Source organism: Pelophylax lessonae (genome assembly GCF_965119305.1).
Source record: "Pelophylax lessonae genome assembly, chromosome: 10".
In the NCBI taxonomy this organism is placed as follows: Eukaryota; Metazoa; Chordata; class Amphibia; order Anura; family Ranidae; genus Pelophylax; species Pelophylax lessonae.
Genome location: NC_138777.1, coordinates 179,484,970 through 179,503,915, shown reverse-complemented (window position 1 = coordinate 179,503,915; position 18,946 = coordinate 179,484,970). Strand labels below are relative to the sequence as shown.

At 44.9% G+C, this 18,946-nt stretch overlaps 1 protein-coding gene across 1 annotated transcript in view; it reads left to right on the top strand.

Annotated features, from left to right (window-relative positions):
• PRMT7 (protein arginine methyltransferase 7) overlaps positions 1 to 13,156 on the top strand; it is a 102,748-nt gene extending 89,592 nt beyond the window's left edge. Inside the window, exons 16-18 of the mRNA XM_082270548.1 lie at positions 5,201 to 5,361; positions 6,214 to 6,310; positions 12,741 to 13,156. Coding sequence (XP_082126674.1) covers positions 5,201 to 5,361; positions 6,214 to 6,310; positions 12,741 to 12,905 — 423 coding nt within the window. The 3' untranslated portion in view covers positions 12,906 to 13,156. The remainder of the gene's footprint in view (positions 1 to 5,200; positions 5,362 to 6,213; positions 6,311 to 12,740) is intronic.
• Positions 13,157 to 18,946: the final 5,790 nt, after the last annotated feature.

Here is an 18,946-nt window from a genome sequence, read left to right as displayed (position 1 = left end):
GGGCAATCGTAGAAGAAAACCTGTTAGAGTCTGCAAAAGACTTGAAGATTCACCTTCCAGCAGGACAACGACCCTAAACATACAGCCAGAGCTACAATAGAATGGTTTAGATCCAAAGCACTTGTGTTAGAATGGCCCAGTCAAAGTCCAGACCTAAATCCAATTTAGAATCTGTGGCAAGACTTGAAAATTGCTGCTCACAGACGCTCTCCATCCAATCTGACAGAGCTTGAGCTATTTTGGAAAGAAGAATGGGCAAAAATTTCACTCTCTAGATGTGCAAAGCTGGTACCAAAAAGACTTGCAGCTGTAATTGTAGCGAAAGGTGATTCTAAGTATTGACTCAGGAGGGCTGAATACAAATGTATGCCACATTTTCACATATTTATTTGTAATAAAAATTGAAAACCATTTGTCGTTTTTCATCCACTTCACAATTATGTGCCACTTTGTGTTGGTCTATCACATAAAATCCCAATAAAATACATTTTTTGGTTGTAACATGACAAAATGTTAGCTTAAGGGTTATGAATATTTTTTCAAGACACTGTATAGTCTTTGCAGTTGTACCCTATCTGTGAGGTAATTACACAATTTATTTTTATTATGGCTTGATGGATTGAGTGCTTAACAGAAGTGACTTGTAATGATTTCCACTAAACTCACTATGAACCTGGTAATGCCATCAGAATGGGGGAATCAAAGATGAAGAATGGTCTTGGGGTCCTGGTAGAAGAAAGACTGAGCAATAAGCGGCAAAGCCAGCAGACTATTAGCTTGCATAAAAAGGGAATTTACTCTAGAGAAAAAATGATAATCCTGCCACTTTATAAAACTCTGGTTCGGCCACATCTGGAGTATTCCATCCAGTTCTGGTCACTAGTCCTCAGAAAGGATGTGCTGGAGCTGGAGAAAGTCCAGAGAAGGGCAGCTAAATTAAACAGTCTGGAGGACCTTAATTACGAGGAACGACTACAAGCACTAAATTTATTCTCCCTGGAGAAGAGACGCTTGAGAGTAGATGTGATAGCGGTATACAAATACCGTAATGGTGATCCCAGCGTAGGAAGGAAACTGTTTAATTTCAGGGAGTATAAGAGAGAATTTACAATATAATGAAATTCTGCTTTTAGTACGTGGATAAGGCTCTTTAAAGTGATTCTAAAGCTAAGGTTTTTAACCGTAATGCATTCTCTGTTTTAAGGTAAAAACCTTTTAAATGTTGTGCCAAAGACCCCCCTCCCCAAATACCTACCTGAGCCCGATCTCGATCCAGCGCTGTGCCTGAGAGCAGCGACCCTCTCCTGTCTCTGTCTCTCTTCTCACTGCTGTCAATCAAATCCAGGGAGGGAGCAGGGCTGAGCCATGCTGTGTTTCTATAGACATGCATAGCCCTGCTTGGGAGTTAGCCCGCAGTATCTGCCCCCATAGCTGTATATTTAACGGTCTACTGGTGGATGCCTAAACACTTTGAGATTGCTTTGTATCCCTTTCCAGCTTTATGCATATCAACTACTCTTGATCGTATGTGTTAAGGGAGCTCCTTTTTGCGAAACATGGTTCACATCAGCTGATGCTTCTTATGAACAGCAATCTTAAAATGTTTGAGTGTCGTTTATTAATAAAAGTAGCTCTAAACCACACCTCCAAACTCATTTAATTAATTGGACTCCAGGGGGGTAACTGTTGACTCAAATAACTAATTGTTAAAGTAATTAGTCTATGGGTTCATTTACTTTTTCCTCTAGCACTGAATGTTTAATGTGTATGTTCTATAAAGACATGAGAAATTAGAACTGTTTGTGTGTTATCAGCTTAAACACTTCAGTCATTTTCCCTTTTGTAGTAAAAAACCCAGCGGTGATTGAATACTGCCAAAAGAAAGCTCTATCTGGCTCAACAAATGATATAAAATTCATTTGGGTACAGGGTTGCATGACTCAGTAATTGTCATTCAAAATGCCACTAAAAACTGAAAAATGGCCTGGGCAGGAAGGGGGTGTAACATATTGGCCATTAAGTGGTTAGGAAAACATCTGTGGTTTAGTATTTTAAAGCAGAGTTCCGGGGGGGGGGGGGGGTGGTGGGAATAAGTCAGCAGCTACAAATACTGTAGCTGCTGACTTTTAATATAAGGACCCTTACCTGTCCAGGGAGCCTGCAATGTCGGCACCCCAAGCCTATCTGGGTGCAGGCGCTGGCATTGCAAGTACTGCACATGCGCGAGTCACGCGGAGCTTTCGGAATGGTCCCGTCGTCTTCTTGGACACACCAGGGGGGGAGGAGGAGGGCACGATAAACCAGCGGAAGTGACATACCTTGCCGCGGCAACATGGGACGGAAGTCCCGAAGAAAACATGCCAAAAGCCTCAGTTCAAATTTTGCCTGGAACTCCACTTTAACCACTTCCCGCCCGCCCTATAGGCGATTGATGGCGGGAAAGTGGTTGCATTATCTTGACTGGACGCCGTAGGCTCTTTACCATGTGACCAGCTGTGTCCAATCACAGCTGGTCACATAGTACACAGGAAGAGCCGTTGATCGGCTTTCCTTAGTTCGTGCCTGACAGGCATGAGTAGAGGAGAGCCGATCTGCGGCTCTCCTGACGGGGGGGGGTCTGCACCAGTAATCAGATCATTGATTACCAGTGCAGACCCTCGGGGGGGGGGGGGGGGGTTGCCACTAGGACCACCAGGGATGCCCACCCATGACCCCAGGGATGGCAATTAGGGCTCAGGGAGCCCGCCAGTGCCCTCCCCATCAGTGCTGCTCGCCAGTGCCCTCCCTATCAGTGCTGCCCATCATTGCCATCTATCAGTGCCACCTATCAGTGCCCACCAATGCCGCATAATCAGTGCCCACAAATGCCGCCTATCAGTGCCCACCAATGCTGCATATCAGTGCCACATATCAGTGCTGCCTATCAGTGCCGCATATTAGTGCCACCCCATCAGTCCTTGTCAGTACAGCCTCATCAGTGCAGGAAAAACGTATCTATTTACAAAATTGTATAACTTTTTTTTTTCTTCAAACTTTTCGGTATTTTTTTTATTTGTTTAGCAAAAAAGAAAAAACCTTGCTGTGATCAAATACCACCAAAATAAAGCTCTATTTGTGGGAAAAAAATGACATAAATTTGCTTTAGGTACAGTGTTGCATGACCGCGCAATTGTCATTCAAAATGCAACAGCGCTAAAAGCTGAAAATTGGCCTGGCCAGGAAGGGGGTGAAAGTGCCCGGTATTGAAGTGGTTAAAGATTCATTTCAGGTATCAATATTTTATACATAGTTACATCGGTCCAACTTGGACCAATGTAACTATGCATATACCATACCTAGCTGATGCCCCTGGAAGTTGTAAAACAGTGAAGTAGACACCGCTACTCCAGTGATCTTCATTTCCTTCTGGGTCCCGTGCTGAGTGGCTGGCCTGATGCATTCTCTGAAGGGCACCTGCGCTGAGCGGCTTCTTGTGTTCAAAACGCATTAGGCCGGCTGCTCATTGTGGAACCCAGAAGCAAGTGGAGTAATGGTGTCTGCTTCAGTGATTTTCAGCTCCCAGGAGCATCAGCCAGGTATGTTCTATACATAGTTACATATAGCTCTGTGAGTATACAGTTATTAACAGCCATCGATTATAGAACATGGTTAGAAGGCAATCACAAGCAATGCCAAGCCACTGCAAGCAAAGCCAACAGAATACTGGGATGTATAAAAAAGGGGATTCACTCCAGAAATAAAGAGATTATTCTCCCTCTCTACAAGACTCTGGTCCGGCCACATCTGGAGTATGCTGTCCAGTTCTGGGCACCGGTCCTCAGGAAGGATGTGCTGGAACTGGAAAGAGTCCAGAGAAGGGCAACAAAAATAATTAGGGGACATCAGCTATGAGGAAAGACTACAAGCACTGAACTTATTCTCTCTGGAGAAGAGACTATTAGGGGGGATATGATATCAATGTACAAATACTGTACTGGCGACCCTAGCATAAGGAACAAACGATTGAGAGAAAGGAAATACAATAAGACACTAGGCCACTCACTAAAACTAGAGGAAGGCGGTTTAACCTTAAAATACGTAGGGGGTTCTTTACAGTCAGAGCAGTAAAGATGTGGTATTCTCTTCCGCAAACAGTTGTATCAGCAGGGAGCATAAATGGTTTAAAAAAAAACGATTAGATGGGCACCTTAAAGACCACAACATACAGGGGTATACAATGTACGGTTAACAGCAAACTCACACATCATAGGTTGAACTGGATGGACTGATGTCTTCTTTCAACCTCACTAACTATGTAACAGTGCTAGTGGCAGATGACCATCTACAAAAAGACAGTGGAATGTAAACGCTGGTTTTGTCTTACATTTTGTTGCTGTGGTGAAAGACACTACACTAATAGAGGTAATAATAAAGGAAAAGTATACAGATTTTCTTGATTTCCTGGTCCTTAGAGAAAACCTTACAACCATACACCTATCCCAGTCATTTTATGGCCTTGCGCGAATGGACAGAAAGAAGCTGAAAATATGCTGTTCTTAAAATTCAGCCATTCACTTTTTTTCATTGATTCTTATTTGCATTTGGTATGTGCATGCACGTGCGTGTACGGGATACTTGCTGAATGCAGAAGTGTCGTATTTGAGAAATACTTTGTACGCACATGCAGAGGTAAGCACGGATGCAAAGAAGCATCAGTGTTTGCAAAAGCATGGTTGCATTCAGCCATTCACTTGTATGGCAGGCTGTATGCGACACCTGCAGCTCCCCAGGCATGGGAATGTTTTACGCCCAGTATATTTTTAGCCTCTCAGCGTCCTTGTGCAATATCGGTATCAGTCAATTTAGTTTTGAAAAGCAGAGGAGAAATGGTGAACTTTGAAAAAGAGAAAAAAAAATTTAAAATGAGGAAAAACTTTATCTAACAGAAGCAGCGGAGTCTCCGTATTACAAGGACTCTTATATGGAATCTTACCTGTAGAATACCGTGGATTAACAGTGAACTTAACTACTAATTTATCTTTGAGATATAAGTTAGAGTGCCAGATGGCTAAACCAAAGAAATAAGGTGAAAATTCACCATTTTCCCTATTTAAAGACTTTTATTTAGTGTTTTGTGCTTGAATATTAAGTTAAATTATTATTCTAATGTTTTTCAGTATGATGTACCCTTTTATTTTCACTGTTTTGGATATTTTTTCAGAAATCCCTGGATTTTCGGGAATCACAGGAGGCTGAGCCCCATGCTCTCTGGGAATATCCCTGCAGAGCACTTTCACAGCCAGTAAAGGTCTTGTCGTTTGACTTCCAGGAGAAAGTCCCAGATTACGAAGTGAATGCAGAGGGTTCTATGAGTTTAGTGAGGTAAGTTTGTAATTAATATGTAATGACACACACTTTAGTTTGTTTAATACAGGGTTTTTGGGGGCCCACTAACAACTTACCTACTTTTATATTCATAGAAAAGCACACTAAGGGCTCGTTTACACCAGATGCAGTTAAACACGTTTTTAAACGCAGTAGAAACGTGTATGCAAGAAAAATTAATGTCAAGGAGCTTAGTTGACACCATTGCAGTGTTTTCACCAGAATGCACGTCAACACTGCAAATGCATACAATTATAATCACAACTCCATAAAAAAGAAAAAGACTATAAAAGATGCTAAGAAATATATCACAGGTGCACCACAAATCCATGTAAACACTCATGTAGAATTGCACACTTAATGTGGGGATTGCAGTATAAATAAGGCCCAGGCAGTTTACCTTCCTTGTCTGTACATTTTTTTTTTTTGGAAGAGTCAAGACCATCTTAGTTTTCCAGGAGAGTAGACCCTTTCATTTGAAAGTAACACACGTTCACTGGAGGGCCGGTCAAGGTTTTAAGACATGTCATTCATGTATAAACCCTAAACAGCAGCCCGTCTTGATATATCCTGACCTATGAGGTAGTTTCTAGATTCAGTCTAAATCTATTCAGTTGCACCATCGAGCTATACAACACCCAATTTCCCCATATGTAGTGGTGGGTACTGTAGTAAACCTGCCACCACATAAATAAGAGGAAAGTGGACGCAACAGATCATACATATGCCCAGTTGAGAATGTTCTTTTGTTGTAGAATGTAGTAGTCACGTTACTTCTACTGAAAGCTCCAATTCAACAGACCTATTTACCATTCAGTGCTGCTTCTATAATATTTCTCCCTCTGATAGGTCAGGAAGGTGTCATGGAATTGTACTTTGGATGGAATATCAGCTCACAGAAGACATTTCACTTAGTACTGGCCTGTTGGAAGTGTCTGAAGAGAAGGTGAGCATGATTTGTTCCCTTAAAGCAGAATTCTGGGCTATCACTAACAAATCCTAAACTTCTCCTATCCCCCTTTTAACACCTATACTAACTACTCTGTAGAACAGGGGTATTGAATTCAAAATTCACGGAGGTCCGATCCATAATCTTTTCTTTCAGCCGAGGTCCAAGTGAATCATCTGTTGTAATGACTCAGAATATTCACATCACAACCCCCTCCTCTGAAATCACAATCTCGTTTTGCCTCAGTTTCCTCAGTCCCCCTTTACATCACAGTTTTGCCTTGACAGTGGTGTCCCCTACACCACATCACATCAGACCCCTCACAGTATTTTCCCCTGTCTCCTCTTCACACTGACCCCCCAGTACTGTCCTCTGCCCCCACCTTTACATCCCCCCACAGCAATGTCATCTGTCCCCATTTTACCTCCCCCCTTAGCTCTGCCCCCCATTTACATTGCAGCCCCCCTAAGCTCTGCCCCCATTCATAGTGCAGCCCCACTCAGTCTCTATAACACTTGCCTACATTCACATTACAGACCCCCACTAATTATTTCCCTCTATTCACATTGTAGCCCCCTCCCTCTCCTACCTTTCTCAGGTGCACAGAGTGGAGAGCAGGAGGCAGGGCAGCTCTAGACAGCGGGAGACACAGCAGCTTAGTATGGAGGGCAGAAGCTGCCAGAGTTAACTTTTCAAGTGTCCTAGCAGGGGATTGGTTGCTAGAACCGCCCTTCATCCTAACAACCAATTACCTGCTGGTACACTTAAAGAGGAAGTAAACTCAGCTTTAATAATCAATTTTTTCTAATGTATGTATAGAACAAACAATGTTAATGAATTGCACATTAAATAGTTCTATTAAAAAGTTTAGAAAATACCTTTTTGTTGAAGTTTACTTTTTAGCTTCTTCCTGGACTCGGCTGCACCATCTTAGCTACTGCTGTTGGCTCCCCCTGCAGACGTTTCTGCGATCTGGTGCTTTCCAAGCCTTGTTCTCGACTGCCGTTACTACGGCAACCGAGCCCCGCAGTATGGCATTCTGTATTGCTAAAGCTGATGCTGCCCTGGTTCACTCCCCCTGTGTGACGTCTCACAGTCACAAGGGGAGAACCAGGAAGCTGAGGAGAAAGGCACAGTATCGCGAGCCTTCCTATCTGTGCCGTTTTCGGATGAACTGTTAGACCAGTCATGCTGTTGTTACGGAAACGGCACACATTATGTGCCGTGAATTGAAAAACAAACTGAGCATGCGCCGATGACGTCATAAAAGTTTTCTGGATGAATTGCTGGAAGATTATACAAGTAAGTAATGTTTTACAGGCACCGATCTATAGCTTTGGTTAGGCAGGTTAGAATGAGCTAAAGTTGAAATGGGGAGTTTACAACCGCTTTAAAAGGTTAACTCCAGCAGTCCCCTTCCTCCAGTCAAAGCTGATTTGTCTCTCAATCTCTGTTTAGCATTGTCCCGCGGCTGTCGTGCCATGACGACAGCGGCGGCAGCAGCAGTGGTGATGAAGAACCGGCTCTGAAACGACGGAACTGCAGCGGTCTGGATGGGACAGTAATTCGGTCCGCAATTTAGTTATGCCTGCTGTAGAAGAAAGATGCATATACTTAGCTATTTTCTAGGGCGCTCTGGTCCAATGCATTGAAATCACCCATGGGATTACTAACACATATATGCAGTATCCAGGAAGGGGCCTTGAAACCTGGGTGTCACATATGTGTTCTAATGCTTATGCTGGGTGCGCTCTCCCAGCACAGAGACTGGTCTGCCGATGACAGCCCCAGGTCTTTACGAACAATCAGGTTTTGGGGAAACCATAGCCCAATCACATGTGAAAGCCTCTGATTGGCTATCACAGTGACTATTCACTCTGTAGCCTGCTTTTGTGTTTATCCTTGGTGGAGAGGAAAAAATACAGACTTCCCTTCTAACGAGAAGGAGACGACAAGTTAAAAAATAACTGTGAAAAAAATAAAGATTAACTAGGTCAGGGCTTGATTCAGGGTAATGAGTGTTAGTGTGTCAGTAGCAGTGTTTTTTTTTTTAGGTAAGGTTCTATATTTAGTGTCAGTGTTTAACCACTTCCTGCAAACTGACATACCTGTACATCGGCTTGCATAAGTTGTTTTCCCGGGATGATGCCTGCAGCTGCAGAAATCAACCCGGTACCGTTTTTTAGAGCCGGCGATAGGCTTTCAAGAGATACCATCAGACCCATCACCCGCATGCCAGTCCTGAAAGATGACCGACTGCTGGATGATAGGAGCCAAATTCATCCTGCAGATTTTGGAGCTTGTGCCATGGGATGAACACCCTGGCTGAGGCCGAGTCCAGAGCAGACCCAGATAGTCCCACTAAGTGGACAGAACCAACTGGAAATTAAATTTCCAACCGAAATCCTACAGAGTCCGCACAGTAATCTCCCGGTTGTCCGTCAGAGCAGTCGGAGACTCTGCTCGCAGAAGAAGATCATCCAGGTACTCCAGTACTGTAATCCCCTGCTGGCGAAACAATACCAACACCTGGGCCAACACTTTGTGAAGACCCGAGGAGCCGAGGCAAGACCTCTTGATAATGCTCCTCGCTCGTGGCAAGCGGAGGAGGCGCGGATAACTGACATAAATTGGAATATGAAGGTAAGCGTTCTTGATATCGGTAGAGGACAGACGATCCCCCTGATGTAGGGATGCCACTACCGTACGAATGGACTCCATTTGGAACATCTGTACCTGCACAAGCGGTTCAGAGCATTGAGGTCCAATATTGGACGTACCTTGCTTTCCTTCCTGGGACCTGTAAACATGTTTGAATAAAACCCATGAAAAAAACTTTCCGATTCTGAGACCGGAACGATCACCCCTTTGTAGTAAGTCTTGCATCGCCCCGAAAAATAACTCGCAGGCGGTCTGGGGATAAAGGCAGGTAGGAAGGAAAGAAAATTTCTGGAGGATAAGCCCAAAACTTGATCTTGTAGCCTGACCAAATCAGCTTGTGGACCTACTTGTCTTGAATAAGGGAGGTCCACCGGTCCGGAAGGACCCATTTTCAGCTTAACAGACCAGGTCTTATTAGAACCTCCGGAGGAGGTCCTTACGGACTTAGATCTCTTGTCTTGTAATCCTGCTTAATGATATCATCCAGGGAGGATCCGAACAGGTTATCCCCCACAAAGGGAAGATCAGATAAGGCCTTCTTGGAAGCGTGGTCTGCAGACCAGCATTTCAGCCATACTCTGTGTTGCAGGACCACTGCTGTCACGGACAGCCTAGAGACGAAGGGAGACGCATTCAGTCAGACATCACAGACGAACTACAACCCCTGGACCAACTGGTCCGCCAGCTCCACAAATGCAGGGAGAAGCTGTTCCCCCCTCCAGATCCTGGCACAAAAGCTTTGCCCACTCAGTTAAAGTCTGGGACACCAATGCTATGGTGAACACCGTCCTAAGGACTGAACTGGCCACAGTAAACATGTGGCGGACCAAAGTCTCGGCTCTCTTGTCAAAAGGATCTTTTAAAAACTGGAGACTCCTCCACCAGAATTAGAGTGGATTTACAGTGCCTTGAAAAAGTATTCATTTTCCACATTTGTCAGGTTACAGTCAAAAACCTAAATGTATTTTATTGGGATTTTATGTGATAGACCAACACAAAGTGGCACATAATTGTGAAGTTGAAGGAAAATGATAACTGGTTTTCAAAAATGTTTTACAAATGTTTTACAAATAAACATTTTAGTTAGGGATATCAGAGTAAAGAGGGGCTGAATACAAATGCATGGCACACTTTTCACTTATTTATTTGTAAAAAAATGTTCAAAACCATTTATCATTTTCCTTCCACTTCACAATTATGTGCCACTTTGTGTTGGTTTATCACATAAAATCCCAAAAAAAAGCATTTACTTTTTTGGTTGTAATCTAACAAAATGTGGACAATTGCATAGGGTGTGAATACTTTTTCAAGGCACTGTTTACAGCCCGGAGACCTGAGAGTCCACCAAACGTTTAGGCACCGCCATATAGCGTTTTGGACAACTCCACTGACTCGCGACAATTTTGTCACAGTAGGCGGGAAAATCTTTGCCACTTTGGAGGATATACGAGCACCAAGGGGACCGGCGCCTCTGACACAGCAGCAGCTCCTTCCCCATGTTTAAAATGTCCCGCACCAATACAATCCGTGCATCCACCAGCGCCTTTTCATGCGCATATACGGTAAAAGAGGAATCTTCCTCGCTATCGGAGCACTTGAAGTGCGTGGACGCAGAGCCAGTAGGGTCGCTATATACTAAGCTCACCCTGAAAACATAACAAGCAGGGAAGGCCGCCGACCTCAGTCCCTCGAGACGCTGGCCAAAGGTCCAGAAAAGGATCGCCCTCCATAGAGGACATAATAGGACATAGCCCCCTTAAAGATTGGGGATAGAGATTAAAGCCTTTTTTTTTTTTTTTTTTAAACAACAAAGATGTTATACTTGTTTGTTTATCGTGCAGGCAGAGTACCCTCGTCCACACATTATTGGCTGCTACACTGTCACTAAAAATGAAGCGCCCCCACGGTGCCACCTGGTTCGAGGGAGGAGCCAGGCTGACTATATGGCCCAGCAGGTCGCAGGACGCGGCCTAAATTTCAGTGGAGGCCCAGCCACATATGCCCGGATTCACAGTTTGGCAGATGCACAGGGAGAAAGTTGGGGGCTTCAGCTAAATTCACTGAGGCTGCCCATGATTGACAGCAGTGAGATCCAATGGGGAGGGAGAGTCCCTGGAGAGCCGAGGCTCTCGTGTACATCGCTGGGTTGCACAGAGAAGGTATTTTACCTTCATTCATAGAATGCATGGGTGTAAAACACCTTCAGCCTTTACAAACACTTTAGGTTTAAAAAATTACATTTTTTTTTATATTTTAGGCCAGTTTTCCTTTCACAATAAAAACAAAATCGGGAGATATCCATTACTATTTTATCTACAAATAAAAGCCCAATATTTCCTGAAAAACAAGGTATAACACACCTGGATACACTAGGTAGTTGCGATGATATGTACAATTTAAATAACACTTGTCAAAGTTGAAAAATTGGGTTTGGGTCTTAAAGTGATACTAAAGTCTTGTTTTTTTTTTCATTTAAAAAAACAAACATTAGATTCTTATATTGTTATGCAATATTTTTTAAAAAAAAAAACACTCCTATTTTGTTAAAAAAAAAACATGTTATACTTACCTGCTCTGTGCAGTTAGTTTTGCACAGAGCAGCCCAGATCCTCCTCTTCTTGGGTCCCTCGTTGGCGCTCCTGTCCCCTCTCTCCTGCAGAGTGCCTCCACAGCAAGCAGCTTGCTATGGGGACACCGGAGCCAAGCCGCTGCTCTGTGTGTGTCCATTCAGACACCGAGCCGCGGCTTGGTTTTGCCCCCTTTCTCTCCTCATTGGCTCTAAATGACAGCAGCGGGAGCCAATGGCTTCCCGCTGCTGTCTTAACCATTAAGGAGGGAGAACCCTGGGCAGCCAAGAGTCTCGTGCAACAGCACTGGATTGAGATGGGGTTTAGGAAAGTATTAGGGGTGGTGAGGGGGGGCTGCTGCTCACAGAAGGTTTTTTATCTTAAAGCGGAGTTCCGCCTTCCCCTCAAAAATTAAAAGTCAGCAGCTACACATACTGTAGCTGCTGACTTTTAATATTAGGACATTTACCTGTCCTGGAGTCCTGCGATATTGGCACCGCAGCTGATGTTTCCATCGGCTGTCGGGTGCTGCTGCCGCCATTGCCGGTAAGGGAACCTGGCAGTGAAGCTTTTGCGGCTTCATGGCCAGGTCCCTACTGCGCATGCGCGCTGCGCATTTCTATTGGCTCGGCGGTGGGGGAAGGAGGAGGGGGCCGAACTTCCGGGATGGACGGCCGCGGCGCCATGTCCGGAAGTGCGTAAGGGTACCTGTCAAAAACAGGTACCCGTTCCTTCCCCCCCCCCCCCCCCAAATGTGGCACCGGAGGGGGGGGAGGAAGCAAGAGAGCGGAAATTCCACTTTTGGGTGGAACTCCGCTTTAATGTATACATTGCATTAAGATAAAAAAAAACCTTCTGACTTTACAACCACTTTAAAGTCTCAGGCGGGATGTGGAAGGAATACTCTGTATATGACTGTATTTTTTGGGTGTAGTAGTCCATATCAGACTACCTTAACGACTTAATGTATCATCCTGCCTATATCCCTCTCTGTATATTTGAAATCTGTTTGATAAAGAATACTGAGAAACTAAATAAATAAGAAAGAAAAATTGGGTTTGGCCATTGTTTTGACCTTGGTCATGAAACAAGTGGAATTTTGTGTGTTTTCCTAAAATCATAAGATCATTTACAGTTTAACAAGATATTTTATATTTTCTGTCAGATAATTCTTTCATTCTCTTTTTATGTTGTTGCAGGGTGACTGTCTGTGGTATCCACACAGCAAACAAGGAGTCTTCTTCATAAATTCTGTCTTGGAGCTGGGACCGTCTTCTACACAGACCTGTAGTTCTGTCACTTATCAGTTGACTTTCAGTCCTAAACTGGGGGACATTCAAATGAGTTTTGTCCCTAACTCTTAGCACTCATTAGCTTCTTTTTACATCCAAAGGGCAAAGTAACTTAAAGGGCATTTCTTCCTGAAACAGATTTTAGCATGGTGAATGAAATGGTATAGATTTCAGTCTTTACTGCTTGTCTGGGTTACTAATGCTGATATCTACTTCTACCATTGGTACTGTGAGAGGCCAATTCTGGCTTTTCAGTCAAGCTACTGTAAACAGCAGCTTAAAGAGGATCTCCCCCCTTACTATCAAAAATAGAATTTTTAAATTTAAAATGTGTCCTTTTAAAAAAGTAGGAAAAAAAAATTTTTTTACTAGTTCATGGAGTCCAGCATTGTCTTGCTTGTAAGAAAAGTCCTCCCTACACTACTTCTGTTTGGTGATGCTATCTTGAATTCAGATCTGGTGTATGCCCAGACACCGTAGGGATCTTTTCCAAGTCTACACGACCTAGCAGATCCCCATGACATGTCTTTGCATGTGTTGCACTGCATGCGCAGATGCACTCTGAGGGAGCATGCGCAAGATCCTGTGAGCTGCCTGCTGGGATGGGTGATGTAGAAATCCCAGAAGGCAGTTTGTAGGAACATGCAGAAACATTGCAACAGGTCCAGGGGTGACCAGCGGCATTCCTGCGCATGCACAGGGTCCAGGTACTTCATCCTCACCTAGGCAAGCATTAAAGTAATACTAAAGGCTCAGTTTTTTTGTTTTAAAATAACAAAAATGTTACACTTACCTGCTCTGTGTAATGTTTTTGCACAGAGCAGGCCTGATCCTCCTCTTCTCAGGTCCCCAGCCAGTACTCCTGGCTCTAAGAAACACAGAGTGGCACTCGGTCCTGCCCCCCACTCCCTTATCACTGGTTCTGATTGACAGCAATGAGAGCCAATGGCTCCTGCTACTGTATCCGAGCCAATGAGGAGCGAGAGACCTGACGAAGCCTCGGGTCTCTCGTGCACACCGCTCAATCGAGATCAGGCTCAGGTATGTATTTGGGGGTGGGGGTTCGAGGTAAGCTGCTTGCAGAAGGTTTTTTACATTACTACATAGAAAGCAGTAAGTTAACCACTTGCCTGTACGGCGGTTCACGGGAGCGATCCTGGGGGCACGCGCGTGCCCACTCACCAGTGGGCAGGCCAATGCACTGGACCGGTGGCCGCAATTGCCGCCGGGCACGCGCGATCGCTCCCCGTGAAGAGAGAACAGTGGTCTGCTGTTGTAAACACAGCAGACCGTTGTTCTCTTAGGAATCAATGCAGAGCTCCTGTGTTCCTCCTATTTAGAAACACAGGTCTCTATATTGATTTCACAAGCCCATCCCCATCACAGTTAGAAAACCTCCCCTAGGCTCAAATTTAACCCTTTCATCGCCCCTGGATTAACCTCTTTCCTGCCAGTGTCATTATTACAGTAACAGTGCATATTTTTAGCACTGATTACTGTAGTAATGTCACTGGCCCCCCAAAAGTGTCAGGACTCCGATCTGTCCGCTGAAATGTTGCAGTCCCGCTAAAAATCGCTGATCGCCACCATTACTAGTAAAACAATAAATAAAAATGATATAAATCTTTCCCCTTGTTTGTAGACATGATAACTTTTGTGCAAAACATATTTTTGTCAAAAATATGTAGCAGAATACAAATTGGCCTAAAATTATAAAAAAAAAATAGTTTTTTGAATTTTTTTCAGAATTGTCGCTCTTTTTTTGTTTATAGCACAAACAATTTAAATCGCACAGGTGATCATATACCATCAAAAAAGCTCTATTTGTGGGAAAAACAGAACATCAATTTTATTTGGTTACAGTTTCGCCCGACCGCGCAATTGTCCGTTAAAGTAACGCAGTGCGGAATCGCAAAAAAATGGCCTTGTCATAAAGGGGGAAAATCTTCCGGTGCAGAAGTGATTAAAAAAAAAAACCTTCTGCCTTTACAACCACTTTTTGTGAACCTCTTTAAGTGAATGCTAAATATTTTCCTATGCAAAATTCACTGCAGAGGGTATGATACAACTGGTGGCCTGGACACCAGTAAAGACCTGTAAAATGAAGAAATCCTATTTTGGATAGACTTGCTCTTTAAACAGACCGATAAACATAAATTATGTATTCTTATGTAAATCTGGTTTAACACCTTTCATGGACAAGAATGTGATCATGTAGGTGAAACATAATACATTTTATCAAAAAAGGATATTTTTTAAATAAAGATGGCCTACAAGGAAACACAGTATTCTAAAAAGACAGACCATATCAATGTGTATTATGAGATTATGTAATGTATTTAATAAAATATATATTTTGCTGTGCACCATGCTCATTTATAGTAAAAATGGTACAAATGCATTATAATTAACAATCCTCTGGATTGTAACTGTCAACAGTTCATACTTAATTTTAAATGACCTTTTAATACAGCAAAAATAATAGAAAGAATTGTTCAGAACAAAAGTGCTGTCCTCGGTTGCTGCATACATGGCCAGAACTATATAACCATGCCATTAACCACTTGCCAACTGGGCCAATTCTACACTTTTCACATACATGTAAAAATCTAAATTTTTTGCTTGAAAGGTACTTGTAACCCCCAAACATTATATATATTTTTTTTTTTTACCAGAGGCCCCATAGGATAAAATGATAATGAAGAAATTGGATGGCTGCATTCCCACTAACAATGCGATTCAGCTTTATTCTAAAAATCGATAAACGCATTGATGGGTGAACATACAGACGGGAGAAAAAGGTTGACGCGTTTCACACAATAAACGTGCCTTGTCAAAACCACAACAAGGTTCAACCTCTGCACACACTTATACAAGATCACATGGTACTGTAAGTGTGTTCTGTTAAGTGATTACAACCATCATTCCCAGATAATTTCCCAAGTTAATTTTAAATGACCATTTAATACAGCAAAAATAATAGAATTGTGCAGAACAAGTTAGTCAGAACTATATAACTTTGCCAACTGGGCCAATTCTGACACTTCTAACATGCATGTAAAAATCTACATTTCTCTTTCATTCATTGACGGACACAGCTCCTGATATTCTTAACCATTGGGTTTTACTGCCCCCCTACAGGAGTAGGACACTAGGCAGAAGAAAAGTCTGGCTACGCCCATGGGCAGTCCCAGGGGGTATACTCCCTCTCCCTGCTATAGGCACTCAGTTTTTTTCTGCCTAGTCCGGAGTAAGGACCTAGTTCCCTGCTGGGATCCTTGATCCTAGCACATTTTTTTCTTTCTAAATAGAAAAATTTTCTCCTGAATTTGTCCTGTGAGATCTACAATCAACTGCAGGACTGGGTGACGGGCTGGTTAATCTAGATCCAGTGGTCACTCCAGTCTGGCCAGCGAGCGCTCGCAGTTAAATGCCTTGCAAGGTTGCATACGACTGGATCTCGGCCCGAGTCACAGCGTTCCTCCTGGCCGACAGCCCCCCATTTCGATGAAGAGAAGTTCTGTCTGGAGCGGTGCCCTCCTGGTTTCTGGTTTAGTGAGTAGCTGTCCCCCCCCCCCCCCCGGAGGGTTTTGGGGTGGACATGGGCCCCTCCTTGGGACGGTCGGACCCACGGATTCCCCTCCTTCCTGTCATGCACCCCCCCATTCCATTGTCCCCATCCTACCCCCCTCCACATATGCTGGGGATGTTTGGGTGGTCTGGTCCATTTCCTGGGGTGGGGGCAGGGAGATAGCTGGCGATGGGGGCCAGGGGGGGTGCGCTGCTGGCAACCGGACGATCGACACTGCGGGGGGGGTTGTACCTGGTGGGGGCCCCCGTCCTGCCTGGATCTGTTCTTGAGGCCTGAGTTCCTTACTGGCTCCCTGTAAGCCTCATGGTGCCTCACGGGGGCCGCCATTTTGTTGTAACCTGTGTGTTTCTATACACGGCAGGCCGTTTTGCTGTGGTTTACCATTGAAAATAGCAGCAGTCATGACAGTGGAGCCCTATGGGCAGGGATTTTAGGGATGGGAGCCCCTTCATCCCCTGGTGCTGACTCATGGATCCTTTCACTTCCTGATCGGCGCAAGAGTAGTGCAAATTAACCTGGTGGCTGCAGGTGCCTGTTTCTGGTGGGTGGTGAGTCTGGTGGGGTCCTCTCCCTCTCTGCTGAGGGTTGCTTGTGCCTGGCGACCGGGTAGTGCTGACGGCGCAGTGGGGGTTGTCCCATTGCAGAGTTTTTACACTTTTTGTGGGGTCCCCCTGGTGACTCATGGAGTCTTTGGCGTACATCTCTCCCCTGATCCCTTATCTGAGGTTGCGGGGCCCTCCGGGTCCCAACTATCCATCAATGCACTGACAGTGGTCCTGAACTCCTATCTGTCCCGGGTGAAGGTGGCTTTCGGGTGATTGGGCTGTGGCCCGAAATATGTACACTCTTGCTGGTTCGGCAATGAGGCCAGTGCTCACCATTGCCCTGGTGTCACAAACTCTGATCGAGTGGGCTAAGCTCTTACGCCGTGACCTGGAGGGAGAACAGCTGTCTTTGCAGAGCTGTCGGACCAGCAAAAGGCCTTGACTGATCTTCCTTTTCAAGGAGATTGCCTGTTTGGAGAAACCCTGGAGGACATTAATAAAGGTCTTGGGGGGGGGGGGGGGAGAGTACTTTTCTTCTGCAGGTTACTAAGGGAAAGGAACCTCATCGTAGACGTGGGCCTTCCTTCTCGGCTCATAAGTTATTTTGTCCCTCAGGGTCGACTGACAAGGGCTCGAAGCCTTTCAGGGCCTCCTCTGGTGGATCCAAACAAACCTGGTCTGGCAAGCCTGGAGCCCTGGCCGAGAGCCCTGGTGCAAGACAAGTGGGTCCACAAAGTAATTCGGTCCAGCTACAAGATCGAGTTTTGTTGTCCCCCAGCCAGGTTCTTTCCTTCCAGCGCCTGTCCCTGGACCGCTTGCAGGGCCTGTTTGAGGTGGTACAAGACCTATTACTTCAAGGGGTGATTGTCCTGGTTCTGACTCCGGAACATTTTTTTTCAGAAGTTTTACTCAAATCTTTTCACAGTTCCCAGGAAGGAAGGCAAAGTGCGTCCAATCCTAGACCTCAAGGCGCTAAACTGTTTTGTGCGGGTTCAGAATGGATTTCATTTCGAACAGTGGTGGCATCCCTGCGTCAGAGGAATTTCCTGGCCTCTATTGACATCAAGGATGCCTATCTTCACATTCCAATATGTGGCAGTCACTAGCATGTTCTCCGCTTTGCTGTGGGAGAGAGCGTTATCAGTTTGTGGCATTACCCTTTGGCCTCGCTCCTCGGGTCTTCACAAAAGTATTAGCCCCTGTGCTAGCCTTGTGTACTGGGCTACTTGAACGATCTCCTGCGAGCAGAGTCTCCTGGTGGAAATCCTGGAGATCACTGTACAAACTCTGCAGGAGTTTGGATGGATTCTGAATTTTCAGAAGTCTGCTCTAGTTCTAACTCTGGATACAGCCTTAGCCAGAGTGCTCCTTCCTCTGGACAAACTCCAGAAATTGCAGGCTGCAATTCATCTCCTGCTGTTCAGCATCTGGTTATCCCTCCAGACTTGCATGCAGGTGCTGGACCTGATGCTGTCTACCTTCGAGGCAGTTCTGTTTGCACAGTTCCATACGAGGTCCCTGCAAGGGAGATTCTGACCAAAATGGGACAAGACTCTGAACAATCAAATCCGGCTGAGTCGGGGATCAAAGGAGTCCCTAATATGGTGGCTTCGTTCTCCGGCACTTCGGGTGGGCAAATCCTTCCTCCTCTTGTATTGGACAGTGGTCACCACGGATGCCAGCCTGTCCAGCTGGGGAGGCCTCCTCGGCAAGCCTCCCTTTGAGAATCCTTGGGGGATTCCCCTGCTTACGCTGTCCCAGAAGGTGGCCTTTTTGGTGGCTATCACCTCTGTGCACAGGGTGTCGGAACTGGCGGCATTATCCTGTCGTTCACCTTACCTGGTGATTCACAGGGTGGTTCTTCGTCCCTGTCCGTCATTCCTTCCAAAGAATGTCTCTGTTTTTAATTTGAATGAAGACATTGTGTTGCCTTACCTGTGTCCCAGGCCTAAACATCAGAAGGAAATTGCCTTGCA